Here is a 20,907-nt window from a genome sequence, read left to right on the forward strand (position 1 = left end):
GAAACCCGTGCTTACCCAGCACCATCCGACGAGACAGCTCGGGTCCCCACGCACACGTGTCTCGGTCACGTCAAATCTCGCGGCTCCCAGATCACGCGCAGCGCCACTATGAGAACCGGCACGTGGCCAAAGATGGCACCACTTGCCGTCGCAGGAGAACGGGAAAGGGAAGAGAGTAGCAGAACGGCGAAATGCCCACGCGGAGGCTTCGGACATGCCTTGGATCCCCACAACATGCTTTCAAAACTTTTATAACAATAACCACGATATCATTTTCCCTGCCTCCCTTAATGAACAGCTGCTTTGGAATCTTCCGATCCCCCCTCTCCTTCCGGGAAGATGGGGAACCTGTGCCTCTGTTTGAGGGGCACTTCCAAAAACCATTCGAAGCACAGCCAGATAAGTTGTGCCATGGGTAGGCAAAACGAGCACGTTTGTCATCGAAATGCTATGTAAAACTCAAAGGCTATCTACAGGTTTAAATAAAACAAGGTGCTGTGCAAAAGAAACATGGACAAGAAGAGAACGAGGACGGGCGCAGTTGTTCCCTTCTTGTCCATGTTTCTTTTGCGCAGCACTTTGTTTAATGATGTACGACCAACTCACCCAGCAACATGCACTATCTATAGGACTTTGTGGATAATGTAGCTCCGGGTGCATGGGCATGGCAACAACAGTCCGAGTGCACGATGATCGTGCCAATGTGTCTTCAAGTGTGAAAGGAAGTTCTGGAAAATATCCAGGATTATTTTCGACACGTGTGGTTTTTTTTTTGAGAGCACGAACAGAATTTTCGGAAGGGGCGAGGGGGGGGGGGTGAAGCACCATAAGTGCTCCCCCCCTCCCCTTATAGCTAGGATCCTGACTGCAATACAGTGAACTACACTATATCAACATTCTTGATACAGCGAAGTATTTAACTTTTTATACCATCATGTTCATAGAAACCATGTATTTTTAACCTCAATATAATGAATCATCAGCACACGAGATTTCCATGCAATGAAGTTTCACTGCTGGTGCAAAGGAAGCCCGAGGCAACAAACTGAAGATACTGTTAGTGACAGTGGTCAAAACAAGCAGTTTTTAAAATCTAGTACCACATGAAAGGGAATGGACACTGAAGCGGAGTGTCTTGTTTCACGGAAGAAGGGGGAACCCAGAATGCCCTCTCCCCCAGCATGAGGGTCGCATGCAAGTCTCCTGGTCTTGTGCATGCTACAGTTAGCCAGCTTAGTTCCAGAACTAAGCTGGCTACTGCACTTTGCACGGTCTGCATCATATATGGCGTTTTTGTCGTCACCCTCAGTCAAGTGGCAAGTATGCGCAGTCGTATAGACGCCAGCTCTAAACTCGATCAGCTCTCACTTGTCATGCAAGTAATCTTGATCGTTAAAAAAAAACTAATGTCGCCAGCAAGGCCATCTTTTAGGCAATCTCAATCTATGAGAAAAAAAAATGCCCCCACCTCCCCGAAGGGAATCGTGAGGAAATGCGAATGCATTTCTTGTGCTCAGAGTACACGGCGTAGTAATTTTAATGGCGTAAAGCTGGACACATCGACGCACTCAAGTGTCTCCCTTTTGGGCGCCTCTTTCAATGAACGCTTCCTACGTGTGTTCGTAATCACCTCAGGGATGTTGCCACCGCCTTCAATGCAGCACAAACGTGTTTAGAACGCGCTGTTTTCAGGCTGTGCCAAGGCAGCACAAACGCTACAAACGCGTTTCAAACGCAGTGCATTGAGGCGGTGGCGCAGGGAGGAGAGAGAACGAACGGCGAGAGGAGCGGCGAAGCACTGCACCTACCCTCTCCTACACTCTCTCCACACACGCGGGAGCTCCGCCGAGCTCCCACGATGCGAGCGCCCTCACACGCCAGAGCGCGCTCCCTCTCCACTCCCTCTCCGCTACTCCACTCGCACCGCCTGCTCCGGTTGCTAGGGGCGAGGATAAGCACACGCACCCGCAGCTGTTGCTATGGGAGAGGGAGTGAGAGCGGAGAGGCGCGCGAGCAACGCCGGATGCCTTACATAGCCCGACTAAGAAATGCATTCGCATTTAAAAGAACATTGCTGCATATTTCTCCATGACACAGCCAACACCCACACAGCCATCTTTTAGGCAATCTCAATCTATGAGAAAAAGAACGTTGCTGTATATTTCTCCATGACATGGCCAACACCAAGGTCAAAAGAAGCCATTACGGACTCCGTGAAAAAGGCTCTGTGAGCGCAGCATCAAGTGGTGGTCGCTAAATCTCGGGCTTATCAAAACTGATATTTTCAGTGTTACTGACATTATATATTTCCTTTTTTTGTGCTGCCCTATTGTTTAAACATGACTGAGGCACCTTCAATGTAAACAAGAATTCACCTTCAGAAAAAACTGCACTGCAGTACGAGACACAAAGAAAGAAATGACGAAAAGAGCGCACAAAGTTGCCCAACTTTCAACCCTTGTTAAGAATGCATCAGTGACTATTACTTTGTATAAAAGGCCAAATTTCAATATAGAAAAGTTCTGATGTAACAAATAAATTGCAGATTTTATGTGCTTTGTTATATGGAGGTTAAACAGTGTTTTGTAGTACTGAGAAGCATATTAGCAACTGAATGAAGTTGTGCGTTTGATGCTGACCATAGTGGCAGCCTTCTGATGTCTACAGGACTGGTTACCAGACCAAACTTTTTCGAGAAATCTTTCAAAAGGACTGACAAGTAATTTTTATGTTACATGTTTTATTTATTGTAACAGAAATCATACTAGTCAGAGTGTCTAAACATGGAGTGGTAATGTGGAAAATGCTGTGAGCCATATTTTATCAGAATATTTTGCTCTGCAGAGCTGACGAAGTCATACATGCAACTCATGCAGGTAACAGCGGTAAGTGAGCACGATAGCGGATTTGTGTTTGTGCAGTACTGTTCACTACGCATGCATCGTTGCTCAAGATGGTCCCGCCATCATCATGATGGCAGCTCTGCTTCTTAGTGCCAACTGCAATTACATCGTTATAATCATAGAATAAAGCAGGAATGCCCAAAGATATACAGACTGTAACTTTAAGCACAAATTGTGGTGCGTCTAAACAAAAGCAGGCTATGTGCAGCAATCCAAACGATTCAATCGTGCACTACCAGTGCTTGTTTCCAGGCAACGCGACCTGTCAGTTTATATTTTATTTAGTACATACTGCAGACCCTTAGGTCCAAGCAGGTGGGCAGTTTCAATAGGACATGGTTGATAAAGAAAGTGACATAACAATTTGTTTAGGGTCGGTGTGAGATACAGTCAAAGCAAATACAAAGGCGACATGAAAAACTATTTCATAATTAATGTGAATAATGGCGTAATGAAGAAAAGAAAGGGTACTACATGTCAATACTACATAATATTTGCGATTACAGTAGGAATAAACACAATAATAAATACAAAACAACAACACACACATTTCCGCTATTTTAGGGCAAAAAATGCAAAAATGCACTGCAATCAAAATAAGAGTATGCCTGAGTTATTTCGTTCCAATCTGTGACCGTGCGTGGAAAATACGAGTACAGTCGAACCCACTTATAACGATCCCAGATATAACGATCTATCGGTTATAACGACCATATTTCGGTGCACTTACGATTTTCCTATGCTACCCATTGAAATTGCGCCCACATATAGCGAACATTTTTCAAAGCCTCCTACTTTTACAACGAACAATTCAGACACGGTCGTGGTAAAAAAATGGCGTATACGAAGCGAAAAAAAGTTAATGTAGGCCTTCTAAAGCATGAGAGGCGTGCGCTCGTGCGTACCCCGGTCCAGTTTACTCGTGACGAAGATACCCAAGATCGGCGAGCACCGCACGCGCTGCTTTCGGGCGCTACGAGCGAGGTCGCTTGCTTTCCGGTCGTTTCTTCAGTGGCAGAATGGCAGTGGGGAATAAAAAAAAAGAAAGAAAGAAATAGTAAGCAGCATGAAGCCTTGCAGCAGTAGGCAGCATGAGGCCAGTCAGCTTTCGCACGGCAACCTTTCCTGGCGCCGTTCTCTGCAGCTACGACCGCCTACGATGAACCTATACGTTGGAACGCAAGAATCCATAAAATGCAATAAGCGATGACCGCGATAACTTTTCGGCGCTTAAATGTTCACTGCATCGGCGTCACAATGTGCCGCAAAATGTCTTTCATCTTTTCGGTAATGGCAGAGACCGGCCGAACAATGATTACGACTTCCGCGCAATTGCGGCGATTCCTTCACGGATAAGCATCAGAAGAGAGCGAAGGCGATGTGGCGGCCGGCGATGAACGTGCCATTAAGATTTATCGCCGACAGCCTTATCAAAGTCATCTGCAGCTATCGGCTCGGCTGCACGTGTGGCGTAAACTGTTCGGAATGACGGCGGTACAAGCAGTACAAGCGCACGATGCCATTGCCGTTCGAAAGTTCGCTTCCGCCGCGCCGTGCGAGATAAAGTGCGCGTCGCTTCGTGTAAACGAAACTAGCTCGCTGGTGTTGAGCGACACACGCACCGAGAAACGTTGATGCACTTACAGCGAGCGTATACAGCGTGTTTTATTAGGCAACAACCCAAGCGTGCCGCGCCTGTCGTGCAGCACCGTCAGAGCATCGCGGAAACGTAGAGTGCACGTTTCTTCCAAAATGCTTGTCTTCGCCACTTTGAACGAACAGGCCGCTTGTCGCACCCGTGCACGCTCCGAAGTGAAGCGGGCACAAAGAGCGCACAAATGCGCGTACAAATGCAAGCGGCCCGGCAGTGATGGCGTGAGCTGAGTAGGCGACGCGCTGCATGCAACTAGCCAGGGATGATCGGCTCCACGTAGCGGTACCGCGGTTCAATGAAACGTTGTCGCTTCACTGCAAAGGCGGTTTAATTCACTCGTGCACGCAGCGGGCCTCGCTTCACAACGCGAAAAGGCCGAACTTCGCACCGGAGGAGTTGTTAGCACTTTTCAATAAAAATGCGCAGAAAAAAAAAGCGGCTTGGTCGCTAAATGCATGTTTTTGAGGGTGAGTCCATTTACAACGAACTACTGATATAACGACCAGTTTTCACGGCACTTTCGAGTTCGTTAAAAACGGGTTCGACTGTACTTATAAGCATCTGTTCTGCAGAATAAGGTGTCAATGATTTGGCGTGATGATGCCTTGTGGGTCTGGTTGATAGGGGTGTCAGATACGGAGATGGGTCATTGGCAAGTTTGCGGTTGAGAAGAAGAGAAAGCAGGTCCATTCTAATCTGTTTTCGACGTGCACTAAGAAGGGCAATGTTGTTGGTTTTAATTATTTCAGATGGACAATCAACTCGTGAGAACTTATTAAAAATGAACCGGACTGCTTTCCTTTGTATTCTTTCGAGAGACAGCGAATGACTTTGAAATGCAACTTCAAATACAAACCCTATACAAGTTGTGAAAAGAATGCTTGATTCTGTCACTATATTTCGACAACAATGGTAGTGCGAAGAAACAGGACACAAGAAGGCAACAAAGAGACACACACAGCGCTACTTAGCGTTTCTTTGCGTGTTTCTTTGTGCTGCCATTGTTATTGAAATATGCCATACCAGCAAGCAACTTTGACATGTCACCATAATTCACAGTCTTCCTAATTTCCACCAGTGTCCTGTGACATGTTCTGGCTGGTTATCAGGCCATCTAACCAAAATCTCTGTAGCACTGTAAGCAAGTAAAAACAGTGAACTTTGGTGCAGTTGGCAAAATCTGCACTAAAATTGTAGCAAAATGTGCAAGTAGAATTGCGCAAGCAGAATTCTAGCAATAACAATTCTATTTGTGCAATTTTGTTACAATTTTACTTGCACAAGAGGAATCGTAGCAAAATGGAGCAAACGGCACAGTTCAATCATCAGAGAATTTTGGAGCAAGAGCCAGACACACGGCAAGGTGCCAAATAGCCAAGACTGTAATTTACAGCCCCTTACCTGGAAGGAGAATCCCAGCCACTCAGGTCATACTTGGAAAGATCACCATCATCATCGCCATCCTCGTCCTCCTCCTCATCATCATCATCACCACCACCATCTTTATTGTTCCTTTCTCCACCTTCCCTTTCTGACTGTCGAGAATGAAGACTTGCTGCATGGTCCTCTCTTCGAGCCCGCTTTTTACGGCGGCCAAACTGGGATGAGAAAAAAAATTAGTCAAGAATCGAGCCACACCGCACAAACTGCACCGGCACCAAGATGTGGCCTCCAACGACAGCAAGCACTGCAATTACAAGACAAAAGGTCACAACTATAAATGCGCAAGGCATTTATTTGTCACATGCTTTCAGATATGTGGAGTGTGAAAGGAAAAATAGTGATCCTCTTTGGTAGAGTGACCACCCCAAAAAGGCATTGGTCCTGGGCTCTGACACAGAACCGGGGTGGATTTTTCAACTAAAAGGCTTTTCTTCCTGAGAAGTGTAAGGATTTCCTTGTAGCTTTGTGCTACATTGGCAGTTTCAAACTGTCCTAGAATGTTTACTGGATGTGCAGTTTTTAAGTGCCCACTACGCCATAATTCTTTTTGCAAATTGGCGAATACCCATTACTCATCCGCAAGATGTTATGCGCACCTGCGCAGCTAAGCACTTTGTAATGGGCGGGCAGCTTTGAACCACCCACTCATTGTGCAATTCACTTGCTCTGAGGCCTGGTGTGATTCTACGACACTTCTATGCAATATTACATGCGTTAAAGAGACCATCCATTACGCGGCATTCTTATAGCATTTTTTAAGAAGCAGTTCCAGCACTGGCGTGGCTCCGTGGTAGAACACCTGCTTGCCACACAGAAGGCCTGGGTTTGATTTTTACCTGGACCAAACATTTTTATTTATTTATTTGCATCTATCTTGAATTTCCGCTCGCGGACAATGCCGATTTTTCACTCACAACCAACGATGCCAACACCTACGCCGACACCAGAATTTCTGCAAAACGAGCTCTTTAACGCTATCGCATTAAAATCACGCACATGGAGCACACTCAATGGGCAGCTGTCTGGAACAACACTCGTGGTGGTTGTTTCTTTCTTGAGTCCTTGTGTTTGCACTGCTTTATACCTTTCACCATAAATGGCCTGGTGCAAAGCTTTACTGACGTGTATTTAGATCACAGCATGCTCAGTTCCAAAGGCATACAATGCCACACACGGCGCGCAGGTCTATGCTACTTCAATGGGATGCAGTGGCATAGGCAGGGGGTGGGGGGCTGACCGGGCTACAGCACCCCCCCTCCCCCCCCCGAAATTTGTTTGGTCGGCGGCCTGCTGGCTGTGTTCATGCTGACACGCGTCGCCTACGAATAAAGGCGCGTATCCTTCGAATGTACAAATGAACGTTTAAAAGAAGTACAAATGAACAAGAGAGCGTGCGTACGCTAGTGGCTTGGGGTCCCCGGAGCTAAAACTCTACAGTAGCAGCACAACATACAGCTTAGCGAGTAGAAGCAGCAAAATCGAACTCGGCAGCACATTTTTGGGGGGTCATGCGTACTTGGCGGGTCATGCGTACATGCGCCGCTGAGCTTTTCTTTTTGTGTTGAGTGCTCAGGGTGAGAGCGGTTTCGCACCAAAGGGCGAACCGTGAGGTCACAGAATGCCGAGAGGGGTTGGATTTCGGAGCGGCGACCGGTGCCGTACATCTCCCGCTGTGTTTGGAGTGCATTGCAGGCGGTTGTGTTGGCTGCGATGGCGCCATGCGGGCAGTTAGTTGCGCGCCGCCTCCCCTCTGGTGGGCCACGGCCGCCGCGGTCTTGTTTTTGAACTCCGGGAAGACGCCGCTTCCGGCCAGGAGACAGACTACACTGCGGATACGGTCCCTACTGTGGGGGTCTGAAGCGCAGGCGGCGCTGTTTGATGACACCGGCCAGCGACGGGAACACGCTGCAGAGGCAAAACCCCAGTAGCCTGGTTTGTGCCAAGTTGGAGGCGACGGCGCTTTTACTGGCCGACGATGCCGCTGAAGCGGAATGTGTGAGCAATAAATTCCACACGTGGAGACGGCTCGTGACACTGTGCGTGGCCACGTGTCGACGAGAAAGAAGGAAAGCCGTTGTTTTTTGTAATATCTTGGTTTTCCATTTAGGCCCTGCCTGGTGGGCTGTGGCCTACAAGTAATTACGCTCTGGTTGGCCGCCGTGGTCAAGGGAGGGATAAAAGGATGTCACCGCCCTTTTTCGTTGTTTTGTGGCAGTAGATAGTGACCTGCACGTGAGTGGCACGTCAGTCTGGGCTGTAATCAGCGTTGCTGATAGATCTGTGAGGCTCTGTACAATGTACGTAAAGCTAGCCTGGGCTCTGATCAGAGCGCTGATAGATCAGTGAGGCTAGCGGCAATCGCAAGTTACGACAGTCTGGGCTCTAACTTTGTTAACAAGTAGAAGAGTGAGACTGTATATTTGTCCTGTTTTAATCTTTGTATCTTTATAAGCTAATTTGTATTTATCATTTCACGTTATCGTAAACGACTTATCCATCTGACTTCCGCTGCTGCCTGCGTGAGTTCATCATCACTGCCGATCACCGTCCAAGATCTCCGTCAACGACGACGAAGAACCATCGAAAACTTTACTTTGACCATAACGGCAATAACGGCCATATGCCTCAAGGGCAGAAGCGGCTCTCCGACTTCTAGGGAAGTTCTTCCTCGAAGCGCGAACACACCAGCGAGGACTTGAATGGTAAGTAGTTTTCTTCATTTTATGATTTTATGTTACCTAACTCATGTCTTGCGACGATGGAGTCAGGTTACAATGCACCTCAGCTCAGGGCTGGGCAAAGATACCTTGAAATTGTATCGCGATACGATACAAGATACTCAGGCAATAAGTATTTGAGATACAGATACAAGATACCACAACGCCGATTGTATATGATACGATACATTCCAATTGTATCTAAAGATACTTCGATACATTCGAAATTTTTTTATTATATATCGGTATTTACGGTAATGCAGCACTAAACGCCCATGAACAAAAATGTTCGCTTGAATGTTTATTAACTGCGACCAATTTTGTTTTGTATTTCTTGCTGAAGGTATATTACTTTTGTTCCGAAATAACTTATTCGGGTTGATCTAGCTGCTTACCATGACAGCTCTTTATACACTTCGTTGATAACGGTTTTTGCTTGCCGCTTTTGTAATAGAGTGGAGTCGATGCTCTGCTTGCCGACCAGCTAGCGGACTGCCATCTTCAATAAGATGGCTCCGCACAATGGTGCAAATGCCGTTGTTAAGTTCTACCTTGCCCGTGAACATATCATGGTTTTCGCAATACCCGATCACCGGACAGGTGTGCATCAGCGAGAACGCTGGCAGCGACATTCTTTGCTATCCATCTTGTTTACGCAGAGGACATAAAACTGCAATTACTTTTATATTCTACTTATTTGCTGGCGTAAAGCGTTCGTTAGCGACATACTCAGTAATGCGCGATCTTCTAAGAATTTTTCTTTTATGAGAGAACATCTGCAGCCCAGAAAACGTGTCAGACGTGTTTCAAAGTTGCCTGAAGTGCCGCAGGACACCGCCGCTATTCACATTATATCGCCAATTAAGCTCCGATTACCTGGTGATTACTAAAGCAAGAATATTTAGAGAAGACTAAGAAGGAAAAACAAATATAACTAAGCAAACCAGAAAAAGCGGTTCTGTATCAAACTCGGGGAATAAGTATGGGAACACGATACAGGCGGAACTCCCAAGAGCTAATAATAATTGTTGACTTTAACGTCGCACAGAACCACAATATGATAATGATATACGCCATAGTGGAGGACTCCGGAAATTTCGACCACGTGGTATTATAAAACTTAAATGTAAGCACACGGGCATCGAGTTACGACCGCCACAACCTAGGGTGAGCAGTCGGTCGGAGAGTCGGAGGACGCGAAAACGAGCTCTCACTGCACCGTCTCTTACAACGAGCATCTCGGGTGCGCGCACGCCTGCTTGGTAGCCCCGCGCTCGTGACCGCTTCAGTGACCAAATAATTTCAAAATTAACGTCTTCAGTGCCGCCGACACCTTTTTCGGTACTGCTAGCCTTTTAATAAAAATAAATTCAATCCTGCCTGCATTTTACACACTTGCTGGGCAAGAAGTCGGAATTGCCAATCCTTGCCTCATTGGAGGGGCCGTAACTATTAGTGCAACAAAATTATGCAATATGTTTTCAATGATTGTGAAAGCTGATGTGGAGGAGAATAAGTGGGCAAAGTTTAAGAAATTTAAAAAAATGGTTTATTTTTAATTGTCAAAAGTTTCCATTGTTCGGTGTTTTCTTGAACTTAGCCCGATCGTATCTCTTTACTGAAAAAGTATATAAATATAAGATTCGGCAGGGTGGTAGATAAGTATGCGAAAAGCGTAATGCGGATCTTTGTCGCTCTGCTACAAGGCTTTTTTGAGACAAAGACCTTCAAAGTAAAGAAAATAATGTTTCCTGGGCCAATTTTGAGGTTTTTATAAAAACATCTACACTACACATAAAAACTAAAAATACCTGAGCAGAAGCAAAAACATGCATATATTTAGTTAAAGAAATTTCAGCTACCTAACTTTAATATATTCTGTGCAATTCATAACGAAAGTTGGCCAAAACAGCAGAGCGGATGAGCGTTTCACTCCACCTCTTCGTCATTATTGATTTCCTGTGCTTCGAAAAAAATTTTGGCGGCAAAACAAATTGCGGATCTCTTCTTTCCACTCATCAGGCAATAATATATAAAATTTTGAAATAAATTTAAGAGGTCGACCAGCCATCGTTTGTTCGATCTTACGTGGAATCACCCAGCAGAAATGACGCAGACAGTTAAAACTAGGAATAAAGCAGAGAGCTTACCTTAGCAGCACGTTAAAGGCATATTGCATTAAGCAGACCAGCAGAAAAAAAAATATAAAAACATAGGTAATGTATGGGATGGACAGCTAGGAAAGAACGTCTTAACAATCAAATCATGATTTTAAGAACTCTTTGAATAAAAGGAAAACAGACGTACGCCAAGATAACGTCTGTTAAGTGAATGCTTGTTCTGTTAAATCCAGCATCGGTACTGTTGGTGCTGTAGCTGTTAGACACTTCTTTGCCTATAAGTCAATCTCGTCGCATGTAATGCAAACTTACACCCACGAGATCCTTCAAATCGCCGATGTGTGAAAGCCACGAGACGCAAAGCAGCCCGCCATTCTTGCATGCTTCAGACTTCGTAACGAAGAACCACACAAGAGGAAATTCGATAATGACTCCACAGCGTCATCAGCATGTGTGCGAAAGGCGCCGCACACATTGTAGTACGCGGTACAGGAGAGTGGCTAAGTGGCAAGTGTCATGGCACTGACAAAACTAAAAAATTCGGCAGATCCCACGTACCATGGGAGTCGATGTTATGCGAAGCATGCGGCGGGAAGGTGATAGTGGCGTAATTTTTTTACTGAGCGAAATGTTGCAAAAGGACGCTAAATATTTGTATAAATTTTATACGCACACATATATCTTGAAGAGCCGCATATGTGTTTTATAACCAGTCGTTTACAGTTGGGTAACGTTGCCAACGGCAACGTGGGTATTACCAACACCAGAAGCGATAAGCTGATATGTAGTGCTTATACTTGTCCCTTATGATGGAGAATGCACGCACGTTTCACGAGCCCGTGTGCATGTGTGAAAGAAGTTCTTGACAGTTCTTGAACAAGGTCATCATCACCGTGATCAGTGCGCAACAGTAGCTGGTCATGACTTGTTATCGGATCCGGTCGGGATTGCAGTGACGAGGGGTCCATGTGTAGTGAATCATGAGGTATAGTACACTCTTAAAAAAAAGGTAGTGCTACTTACTAACTTTGAGGTAGTAAATTGCTGTCACAACATTCACTACCTAAGTAGTAACTGCAGGTAGTAAACGGCAAGGTAGTAAAGTTACTACCATGTCATTTACTACCTGCAGTTACTACATACCAGAAGGTAGTAACAGAAAGTTAGTAAATTTACTACCATGACGGTTACTAGTTCCCATTACTACTTATTGGAAGGTAGTAAGCTAAGCTAGTAACATTACTACCATGACGGTTACTACTTAGTTACTGAATGCAGGAAAATAGTAGCAGAATAGTAGCAGTAGCAGAAATAATAGCAGAAAATAGAATGCAGGAAATAGTAGCAGGAAAATGCAGGAAATAGAATGCAGGAAATAGGGCCCGGTGTGCCGCTGTCGGATGTGTCACCCCGAGGTTGCAGGTTGAAGGCCCCTGCCAGTGGCAAAATGTCTTTCAGGACACTTTACTTTCTTCGTATCTATGTCGCAATTATGATACACTTAAAACTGCACAGCTAACGTCCCTTGTACTTTACTTGGCTTTATTGTCTGCTGGTTTGTCATTAACGTGGTGTCAAAAAAAAAAATGATGGAACCCCAAAGGTCCCCTTCTTTCATTGATTACATATTTGGCTCAAGTGGAAGCCATTGCCAATGCAATAGGCAATTAATTGGCTCTGTAGGTGTTTTCAGCTCACATTAAGCCTGCCACTTTGGAATCACCATCTATTACGATAGGCACGTTGCAAAGAGCTATCTGCAATTGTCACATCAGTGCTATCTTTATCTTGTGTAATTTGGGGTGAATCTTTCTAGGTAGAGGGAGCATCTGAAGCTGTCGTCGCACATTGTGGGAAATGTTTCCCTTTATACTGTCTCATGCTGTGTAGTTTACTATGTCAAGTTTATTGAGTGTGTCTGCCCATAGGACTCTGGGTGAGTTGTATTATTGCACTATTCTTAGCGATCACTTCGTGATCTTCCCCTGAGATTTGGAGTTTGGTAGGGGTTTGCATACAGCACATGATAATGAAGGCTTGCGATAGGCATACCAAGTGGACCACTTTCATGACAGTGATAATTGAATATCCTTAAATAATTAAGCCTGCTACATTAAGCAGAAAGGGTGACAAGACCAATCCTCAAGGTGTTCGCTGATTTTTGAGTTCTACGTCATCTGATCTGATTTTGCCTCGTATGAGTTGCTTGACATGGTACATGTGGGTTCCCTCACACACATATAGGTATATGTAAAGCTTTTGCAGCTTCTCTAAAATAGCCTTGTGTGTAACATTGTCAAATGCCTTCATGAGACCCATTCTAAGGATTGCTTCAATATCTGCAGTGTCACGTGCATTATTTAGTGTTCAGTTTGTATAATAATGTTGTGTGCAGACTCCTGTAATCAATGTCACTTGAAGCTACGTATGTATAGCTTTTAGCTTGATATGTCCTTTTCGTAATGTGAATAAAATGACAGTGATGTGATTTGAATGTACTCGGTCATGTGAGTATTACATGATAAATAAGCTGCGTGCCTGTGCACGATGTTAACGAAATGGGCCCGATATTATCTAGTTGCACCTCTTTTCTTGGTTTTGGGATTATTAGCACCTGTGCAGTTTAGCAATCATGTAAGCACCTGTCCGTCTTGCCAGCATTCAATCAGATACCCTGTGGAAGCCATGATAGAATCCTCACGAAGATTTCCCCACATCTAGTTAATGATTCTATAGGGGCTGGGCGGGGATGGCATGCGGAGCCTAAGAAGCTATACCCTGTCAACCCTCAATTATTGAGCTGTCTATAGGTCCCTCTTTTTCTTCCCAGCTGTACGGGTCCGTGCATTTCATGTGGGCAGGGCAAGAGAAGCTCACAGTTACTCACAGGCTTGCACAACTGTAATAGAAAAGGCAGAATGTAAATTTGATGCTGTAACTTCTCAAAATAAAAGTTAGTACATCGAATTATTTTGCTTTTTCAGAAGGTCATATGTCTTTCAGTAAAAAAGGACGGCCGAGTGCAGTGACAACAATTTGAGCAGGCACTTGGGCTTTGCCATGGCCGCGGATTTATGACGCAAGGCTGAACTGAACTATAATACAACTGTACCTTGTGGAAATTCTGCAACTTGCTGCTTTATATATATATATATATATATATATATATATATATATATATATATATATATATCATTTTTTTTGCATCGAACGTTGTTGCTTACAGCATATATTCTGCAGTGCTAGCTGCAAGGGGAACATACAACTGGTGCAAGTAAGCATTTCATTTCATTGCATTTTGTGACGGGGCCAACCGGTGACGTAGCCAGAAAATTTTTTCGGGGGATTGGGCGGAGGGTGGTTCAACCATGTACTGTAAGCATGTTTGTGCATGCGTTCATTTCGTATGTGCACGCATAGGCATGTGCAAGGTTCCCCATCAGGGAGGGCAAAGGTTCATCGTAGCACCCCCCTGCCATATACTAAGTCAATGTATGGGGCAGATTTTGCGCCTCCCTCTTAGGTGAATAGGGGGGGGTGGCTGCCCCCCCCCCTGTCCCTATCGTGTGCACGCCTCTGTGTGCGTATGTATATATACACATGCAAAATTGAATATCTTTTGGGGGGTGGGGTAAGGTGGCAGGGGTCCGCCGTTAGTTTATGGCGCTCTCCCACCCTAATCCGGCACTGCGCACATAGGCGAGAGCGAGGTTCCCCTTCAGGAAGGGGGGGGGGGGGGAGGGGGCGAAGGGTTATTGCAGCGCCCCCCTCCCCATAAGTGAGTGTACAGGACAGACATTGCACCCCCCCCTCTTAAGTAACAAGGGGGGCGGCCGTCCCCCTGCCCCCCCCCCCCTCCCTGTGCGCACGCCTGTGACTGCGCACTTCTATGACATGAAGAGCTTGAAATTTTATTCGTGACCTACGCGTCCGCACGTCGCGATCGACGGCCTGATCGTCGACAGCGAGCAACGGTGTTGCCACGGCAGGCTCCCTACCTGAATCGTCGGGTTACAGGCGTGTGCGGGGACGCCGCGTTTTTGCTAGTTGACGCGCTCACACCTTCAATCGCTGCTATGCCACGCCGGATGCGATCTAGCGAAGATGGGTTGATTGATATGCTACGAGATGCGGCAGCAATAACTGAATTTGAACTATTTCACAAGTTGCTAAGCTTCTCTGTGCAGCATTTCGGGCGTCAGTGAGCGCAACCATGCCATTCGTGTTGCTGCAGAACAGAATGTAGCAGGGCGAATGCTTCGTTTACGCCACAATACTGAAAAATTGAACTCACATGGGCATAAAGTGTACGTTTGTGTCGTCTGCTAGTAATACTCGCCGCCATCGAACTCTTCTGTTCTGCCAATTGGCTCTGCCGAACTGTTGCCAGCACTTCGGAAACACCACACCGTCCAATCAGCGTGCTCACGCCGGCCGCTTCGAACGGTCTCACCGAGAACGGCCTCCGCCGCCGGACCGGTCAAAAAACGGAACGGGACTCGAGAGACGGGACACGAGAGACGGAACGGTCGTAGCGCGGAGAGGCCTTAAGAACGTCGAGGTCGTTAGTTTGTCGTCTTGCGTTGCAGTTAGGTCGTGGCGTCGGGTCATGGCTACGTCGGCTTGTTCCGCTGCTTCCACGTTGCTTCGTCAGGTCTACTTCGGTCCACGAGGTTTCGTCGTTAGGGCTCTGTCTGGTTCGCGTCGTGTCCTGAAAGTTTCGTTGTGGCGGCGGCGGCGGATGATCTTCTGTATTTCGTCGTAGGGCAACCACACCTCCATTGGTTGCTGCCCTTAGTTTTCCGGATACGGACTAGGTGAGCGGCCCCGGGTAGGGCCAGTGTATCGTCGGCGTTGGGGAGAGACGTAGCTGCCTGGCGACGGCGATCGGGAAGGTCCTCGGGGCGTCCACTGCGCTCCTGCCAGATAGTCGGCGATGTCACGTGGCCGTTCACCTTGTTCTGGACGTGACGCGCTAATGGAGAAACGACGCAGTCCCATCTGTCAGTACTGCCAGCAGCGGTAGGCATGACCAGCTTCTCCGCAATGATAGCAGAGTGGTCGGTGGTCGGGGGCATGCCAGACGTCGGTCTTCCTCGGGGTGTAGCGCTGGCCAACAGGCAGACGGTAAGGCATCTCTGGCGGCGGCGGTGTCTGGGGACGGTACTGCGGCAGTGTAGCATCTTGGCCTGGGCATGGAGGAGGAGCATGACGGTGGGCTGCAGCCGCATAGCTCATAGCTTGTGGCTGCGGCTCTGCTAGCTGAGGCGCGCCCAGTGACTGCTGGATCTCCTGGCGCATGATGTCGGCGATGGAATCTACTTGAGGTTGCGATGAAGGTAGAATTTTTCGCAGCTCCTCTTGCACGATTGATCGGATCGTCTCACGCAGGTCGGCGGATCCTAGTGCTTGAACGTCGGCGAAGCTTGTGGCCGAGAAGCTGCAGTTAATTGCCGCGTTCGCATCTCAAGCGTTTTCTCGATTGTCGAAGCCTCCGAAGAAAATTCAGCGACTGTCTTCGGCGGGTTCCTTATCAATCCAGCGAAGAGTTCTTGTTTGACACCCCGCATGAGGAACATCACTTTCTTCTCCTCGGGCATACTTGGGTCGGCGTGTCGAAACAGGCGATTCATCTCTTCCATGTATATGGCAATACTTTCAATGGGCAGCTGCACACGGGTCTCCAGCATAGCTGCCGCCCATTCCTTGCGGACCATGCTCGTGAACGTGCTTAGGAACGTCGTCCATAGAGATCCCATGTTTGTAGGGCGGATTCTTGGTTAATGAACCACGTCCTCGCTGCGTCTTCTGGGTAGAAGTATACGTGGCGCAGCTTGTCCTCGGAGTTCCAGTTATTAAATGTTGAGACCCTTTCGAAGGTCTCGAGCCAAGGTCGGGGTCTTCACATGGCAAACCACGGATGGTCGGCGGCTCCCTGGTAGCTGCGTCACGATCGCTGTAGGGAACACTGCGGCAGTCATCGTTCCTGTTGTCTTCATTGCCATGGCTTTTGGCTTGTCCGGTAGGAGTCCGTATTATGGTGGGAGACCTTGCTGTCTGCGGCTGGCTCGCTGGTCAGTGGTGGCGCCGATGTCCCCTTGACGGTGTGGGCTTGGCTCACGGCTGGAGGGGGTGTTCGGTACATGGACCAGGAAACACCTCCACCAGATGTCACGGGGTCGTGAGGTCGACGAAGGTAGCAGTTGGCGTGTCCAAGGTTAAACATTCTTATTTGGCCGAACTTGTGGCCGGGAAACGAAAAGTCAAACTACAGCAATACACACTGTATTCTGATAATGGCGAACAGAGCATCGGCCGTCGATAAAAAACTGCTCATGGCTGGGACGCGCTGTCTTTTATACATCACGCATCAAACTTTCCAGTCTTATCACTGATGGTTGTGCAAGCTCTGGAATAATCTAGACTATCGGCGTCCTGCGCGCAATCTTAACAAAGTGATCTACTACAATCGCGAAGCTTCTAGAACACTGCGGCGTGGTCAGCGTCGAGCGATATGTTAACCGTCCTTGCTTGTCAAACCCGAATACATCAAATAAAACAAGAAGCGGGCGTGGCAATATCATACGATATGGCGTATCGTCCACTTCATGCGGCGGCATCAGAAAGTGTTGGGCAGTGGTGGCCCAATGAAAAAATTGTTGCATATGCCGTATGCTGCATAATATGCTCATTGTATTCCCGACAAAATGGTGGCTACAGATTTTGCTGTTTGGGCCGGGCTCCTACTGCTGACCATCTTCGCTATCGAATAAATAAAGCAGGCACGCGTCACTTGCAAGAGCACAACCTAGTCCGCTCGCCTGACTACCTGAATACAATGCCACGTTCATTCTTGTTGGCAGTGCTTAGAAGGAACGACAAAGAAAAAAAATTAACCGCCATATCCACGAAGTGAATGATGTTAGAGGAGCTTGCTCAGAAATGATCGGGTAACCCACGAATGCTCCGTGCACATTCCTCTACCATCATATATAGACGTGACAACGTTGTTATACATACATTACATCCACAATGTTTTTTTTTTTAATTTACGGTTGGATGCACTATATACATTTTGATGAAGTATATATACATTTGGATGAACTATAAACATTATATATATACAAGAGCTGTTGTTTTACCAAGTTCAAGAAGAGCGTCCCTCGATGAGTTCGGGGACTGGTTTCCCTTTAAAGATGATTGCTTTATGATGGTTGAACTATATGCATTGCATATACACAAGAGATGTTCTTTTACAAAGTACAAGAAGGGCGTCCCTCGATGAGCTTTGGGACTCGTTTCCCTTTAAAGATGATTGCTTTATGACCAGTAAAGTATGTTGCCAAGGGGTCATCGATGGTGGGACGCAATGGAAAGTTCGAGAAGGCAACATCGATACAAGTGCCCCTGATGGTGGTGGGACGTTTGCAGTCGTACGATACGCATCGGAGAGCGTAACGTGACATCACGTGCTGGCTGTTATTGGCAAGGCGAGATCTTTTCGAGCTGCTGCTGCGTTGCGAGCCCGTCGCGCTGCTGCCGTTCATGCTGCAGAGCGGCAACGAAGAGAGTTCACTTAGTGAGCTCCCGGCGAAGAGAAAGGAAGCCAGCGAAACGAGCGGTGCGGCCAGCGAGCAGTCACCTAACTAGCGCTTGCGCCGAGCGTGGTGTGTGCCGCCTTGAGCGGCGGCGCCATCTAGTGAGCATTCTTGAAATCACCGGAGAGAGCGCAGCTGCGCCAAGCGTGGTGTGTGCCGCCGCGCCGACGGTCACATAGGTGAGGACAAGGCGCGAGCATAAGAAGCTTGGCGAGCAAGCTCCTAAAACGAGCCCTTAAGACTCTTTCCTTTCCTTCATTCATAGCAATTAAGGGTCTCGTTCTGGCAGACTTAATGCCTTCAGGTAGTATGCGAGGGATTATTGGTCAGCTGCCAGCTCGTAAAAAGATCACGTGTTAGGGTAAGGCAGGGCAAAATGAGACGCGGGGCAAAACGCGACATTTTGACTTTGCCGCCCTCTAAAGCAAATACAAAAAGTACATTTTCTTTATTTCTCTATTTCAGTGATAGGTGCCGGTAGTTTTTGACATTTTATGTGTAAATGTTGATGATTGCTCACAGTGTTCGCACAGGGAAAATTGCGCGGCTGATATCAGTGTGTTCGTGACCCGCCAAAAAGGGGCGAAATTCTGCTCGGCCAAATTTTCGGATCCATGCATGACGCTACTACGCATCAGTACAACAACATAAGTATTTATGTTGTTACTTTATACTACTAGCTACATGCCACCAAAAGTTTAGTTCATTTGGTGCCGTGGGCTAAAGGGGAAATTTTTTTTAATTCGGGCACGTGGGAGGGGCAAAACGCGACAAAAAGGCATTAAATTGCCTTAGAGAGTATGAACCATTTATTTACGTTTATTATATATAGTATTTTTTTGTTAAGGATGGTGCGGACGTACAAGAGAATATCATCTAGAGTTTCCTAGGATGAAAGCGACATGAAAAAAGCAATGAATGCTTTTCAGGAGTTTCGGAGCAACACAGCGCTGGGTTCTGTCTGGATTCAATGCGTGGAGTGCAAAGACTGGGCGCATGAAGACTGCGTGGCGGCCCACGGAGTGAATTTGAAGTGCTTCTACTGCAAGAACTGAAAGGATAAAATTTTTCACGCTGTCTCGTTTTGCCTCACGCAGCGTCTTCTTTTGCCCTGCAGGTTGGGGCAAAATGAGACATGTGGTGCATTTTTTGTTTCTTTTTAAAATAATATTTTGAACAGTCGCAGCATGGCCATATTTATGTAGCCGTGGCCCGCTATTGCAACAGCAGGTGGTAGGGGCGTCAGGCGTCTTACGGGTCCAACCGTCGCCCAGAGACAAATGATGGTCCATTCCAACCCCACCGTGAGTCACCTCAGTACACCAGTAATGACGTTTCTTCCATGCCGCATCGTCGGTCACCATCACCGTATGGTCACCAGTCTCGCTCGCCGCAATCTCGTCGCCCGTCGTCTCGCTCACCCCAATTCCACCGTCCTGCATCGCCGACTTCCCACCTATCTCGGGAAAACTAGACGATGCAGCTCCCGGAGGTGACGCTGCATCGACGATTCGCCCGCTAAATCCTCTGACCACACTGCAGACTCGACGCAACCTTATTGACGTTAAAGTGGACGACGCACATGTTGTTGCTCTTGTGGACACAGGCGCCCACATATCAGTGATGAATTCAGAGCTACGTCGCCGCCTAAAGAAGGTTTTAACGCCGCCCACGGTGCCGCTCATCCAGGGCCCGTATTCTCAAACGATCGCAAAAGGCGACAGTATTGCGTTTGGTGACGTAGAATTTGATGCGTTCAATAAGTAAAAAAAACACTTGCCTGTGACGTCATTGTTGCAACTGGCCGTTGGTAGTACGAATGTCTCACAACACAGGAGTGAGCGCACCGTACGAGCGCAGAGCAACCCGAGTGCGGCGTTTTCGAGCGTGTGCTGCTGCTTCTACGCAGTGGCCAGGCTTGGCCGGCTTGGCTGTGGCTACTTGAAGTATAAGACGTGTTGAAAGTGCTTTCAACGTTTTTTTTGTTCGATTATTTAATGCACAGTATAATATTTAAAGAATGCAACTTTGCGTGAAACGTATTTTCGTTGAGAGTTTAAGACGGCGTACTCGGAGAGTTCAGCTGTAGCGTGCCGCCGCAGCGACATCGTCTCAAGATCTCAACATGTTGCCGGCTCGCGATAAGCCACACGAGCAACACACGGTTTATGTTCCTGGGACGTTCAAACCACGAAAAAACACGCGCTGGCAAAGAACGAGTGCTGATGACACCCCAAGGTAATGCTCGATGAAAGCTTCGGCGTAAAAAATGCTGCGTTCATCCACCGAGGATTGAATACTAGAAGCTACCGCCTACGTCACTGAAATGCTAGACTTCACCACGAACCGACGGTTAACGGTGCCTTCGTTTATTGCAAATATGTCGAGAGCACCGTCGAGCACCATGACGCAAAATTGACGTCGGCGGAATTACCAGATGGCGCCCTAACTTTTCCGGTTTGCTCAATAGCC

At 47.2% G+C, this 20,907-nt stretch overlaps 1 protein-coding gene across 3 annotated transcripts in view; it reads right to left on the minus strand.

Moving 5' to 3' along the window:
- LOC119404585 (zinc finger Ran-binding domain-containing protein 2) overlaps window positions 1-20,907 on the minus strand; it is a 136,376-nt gene that overhangs the window by 50,056 nt on the left and 65,413 nt on the right. For all 3 annotated transcript variants that reach the window (XM_037671135.2, XM_037671137.2, XM_037671134.2), the window contains exon 5: window positions 5,959-6,155. In XM_037671135.2, coding sequence (XP_037527063.1) covers window positions 5,959-6,155 — 197 coding nt within the window. The remainder of the gene's footprint in view (window positions 1-5,958; window positions 6,156-20,907) is intronic.

Source organism: Rhipicephalus sanguineus, chromosome 9 (genome assembly GCF_013339695.2).
Source record: "Rhipicephalus sanguineus isolate Rsan-2018 chromosome 9, BIME_Rsan_1.4, whole genome shotgun sequence".
Classification (NCBI taxonomy): domain Eukaryota; kingdom Metazoa; phylum Arthropoda; class Arachnida; order Ixodida; family Ixodidae; genus Rhipicephalus; species Rhipicephalus sanguineus.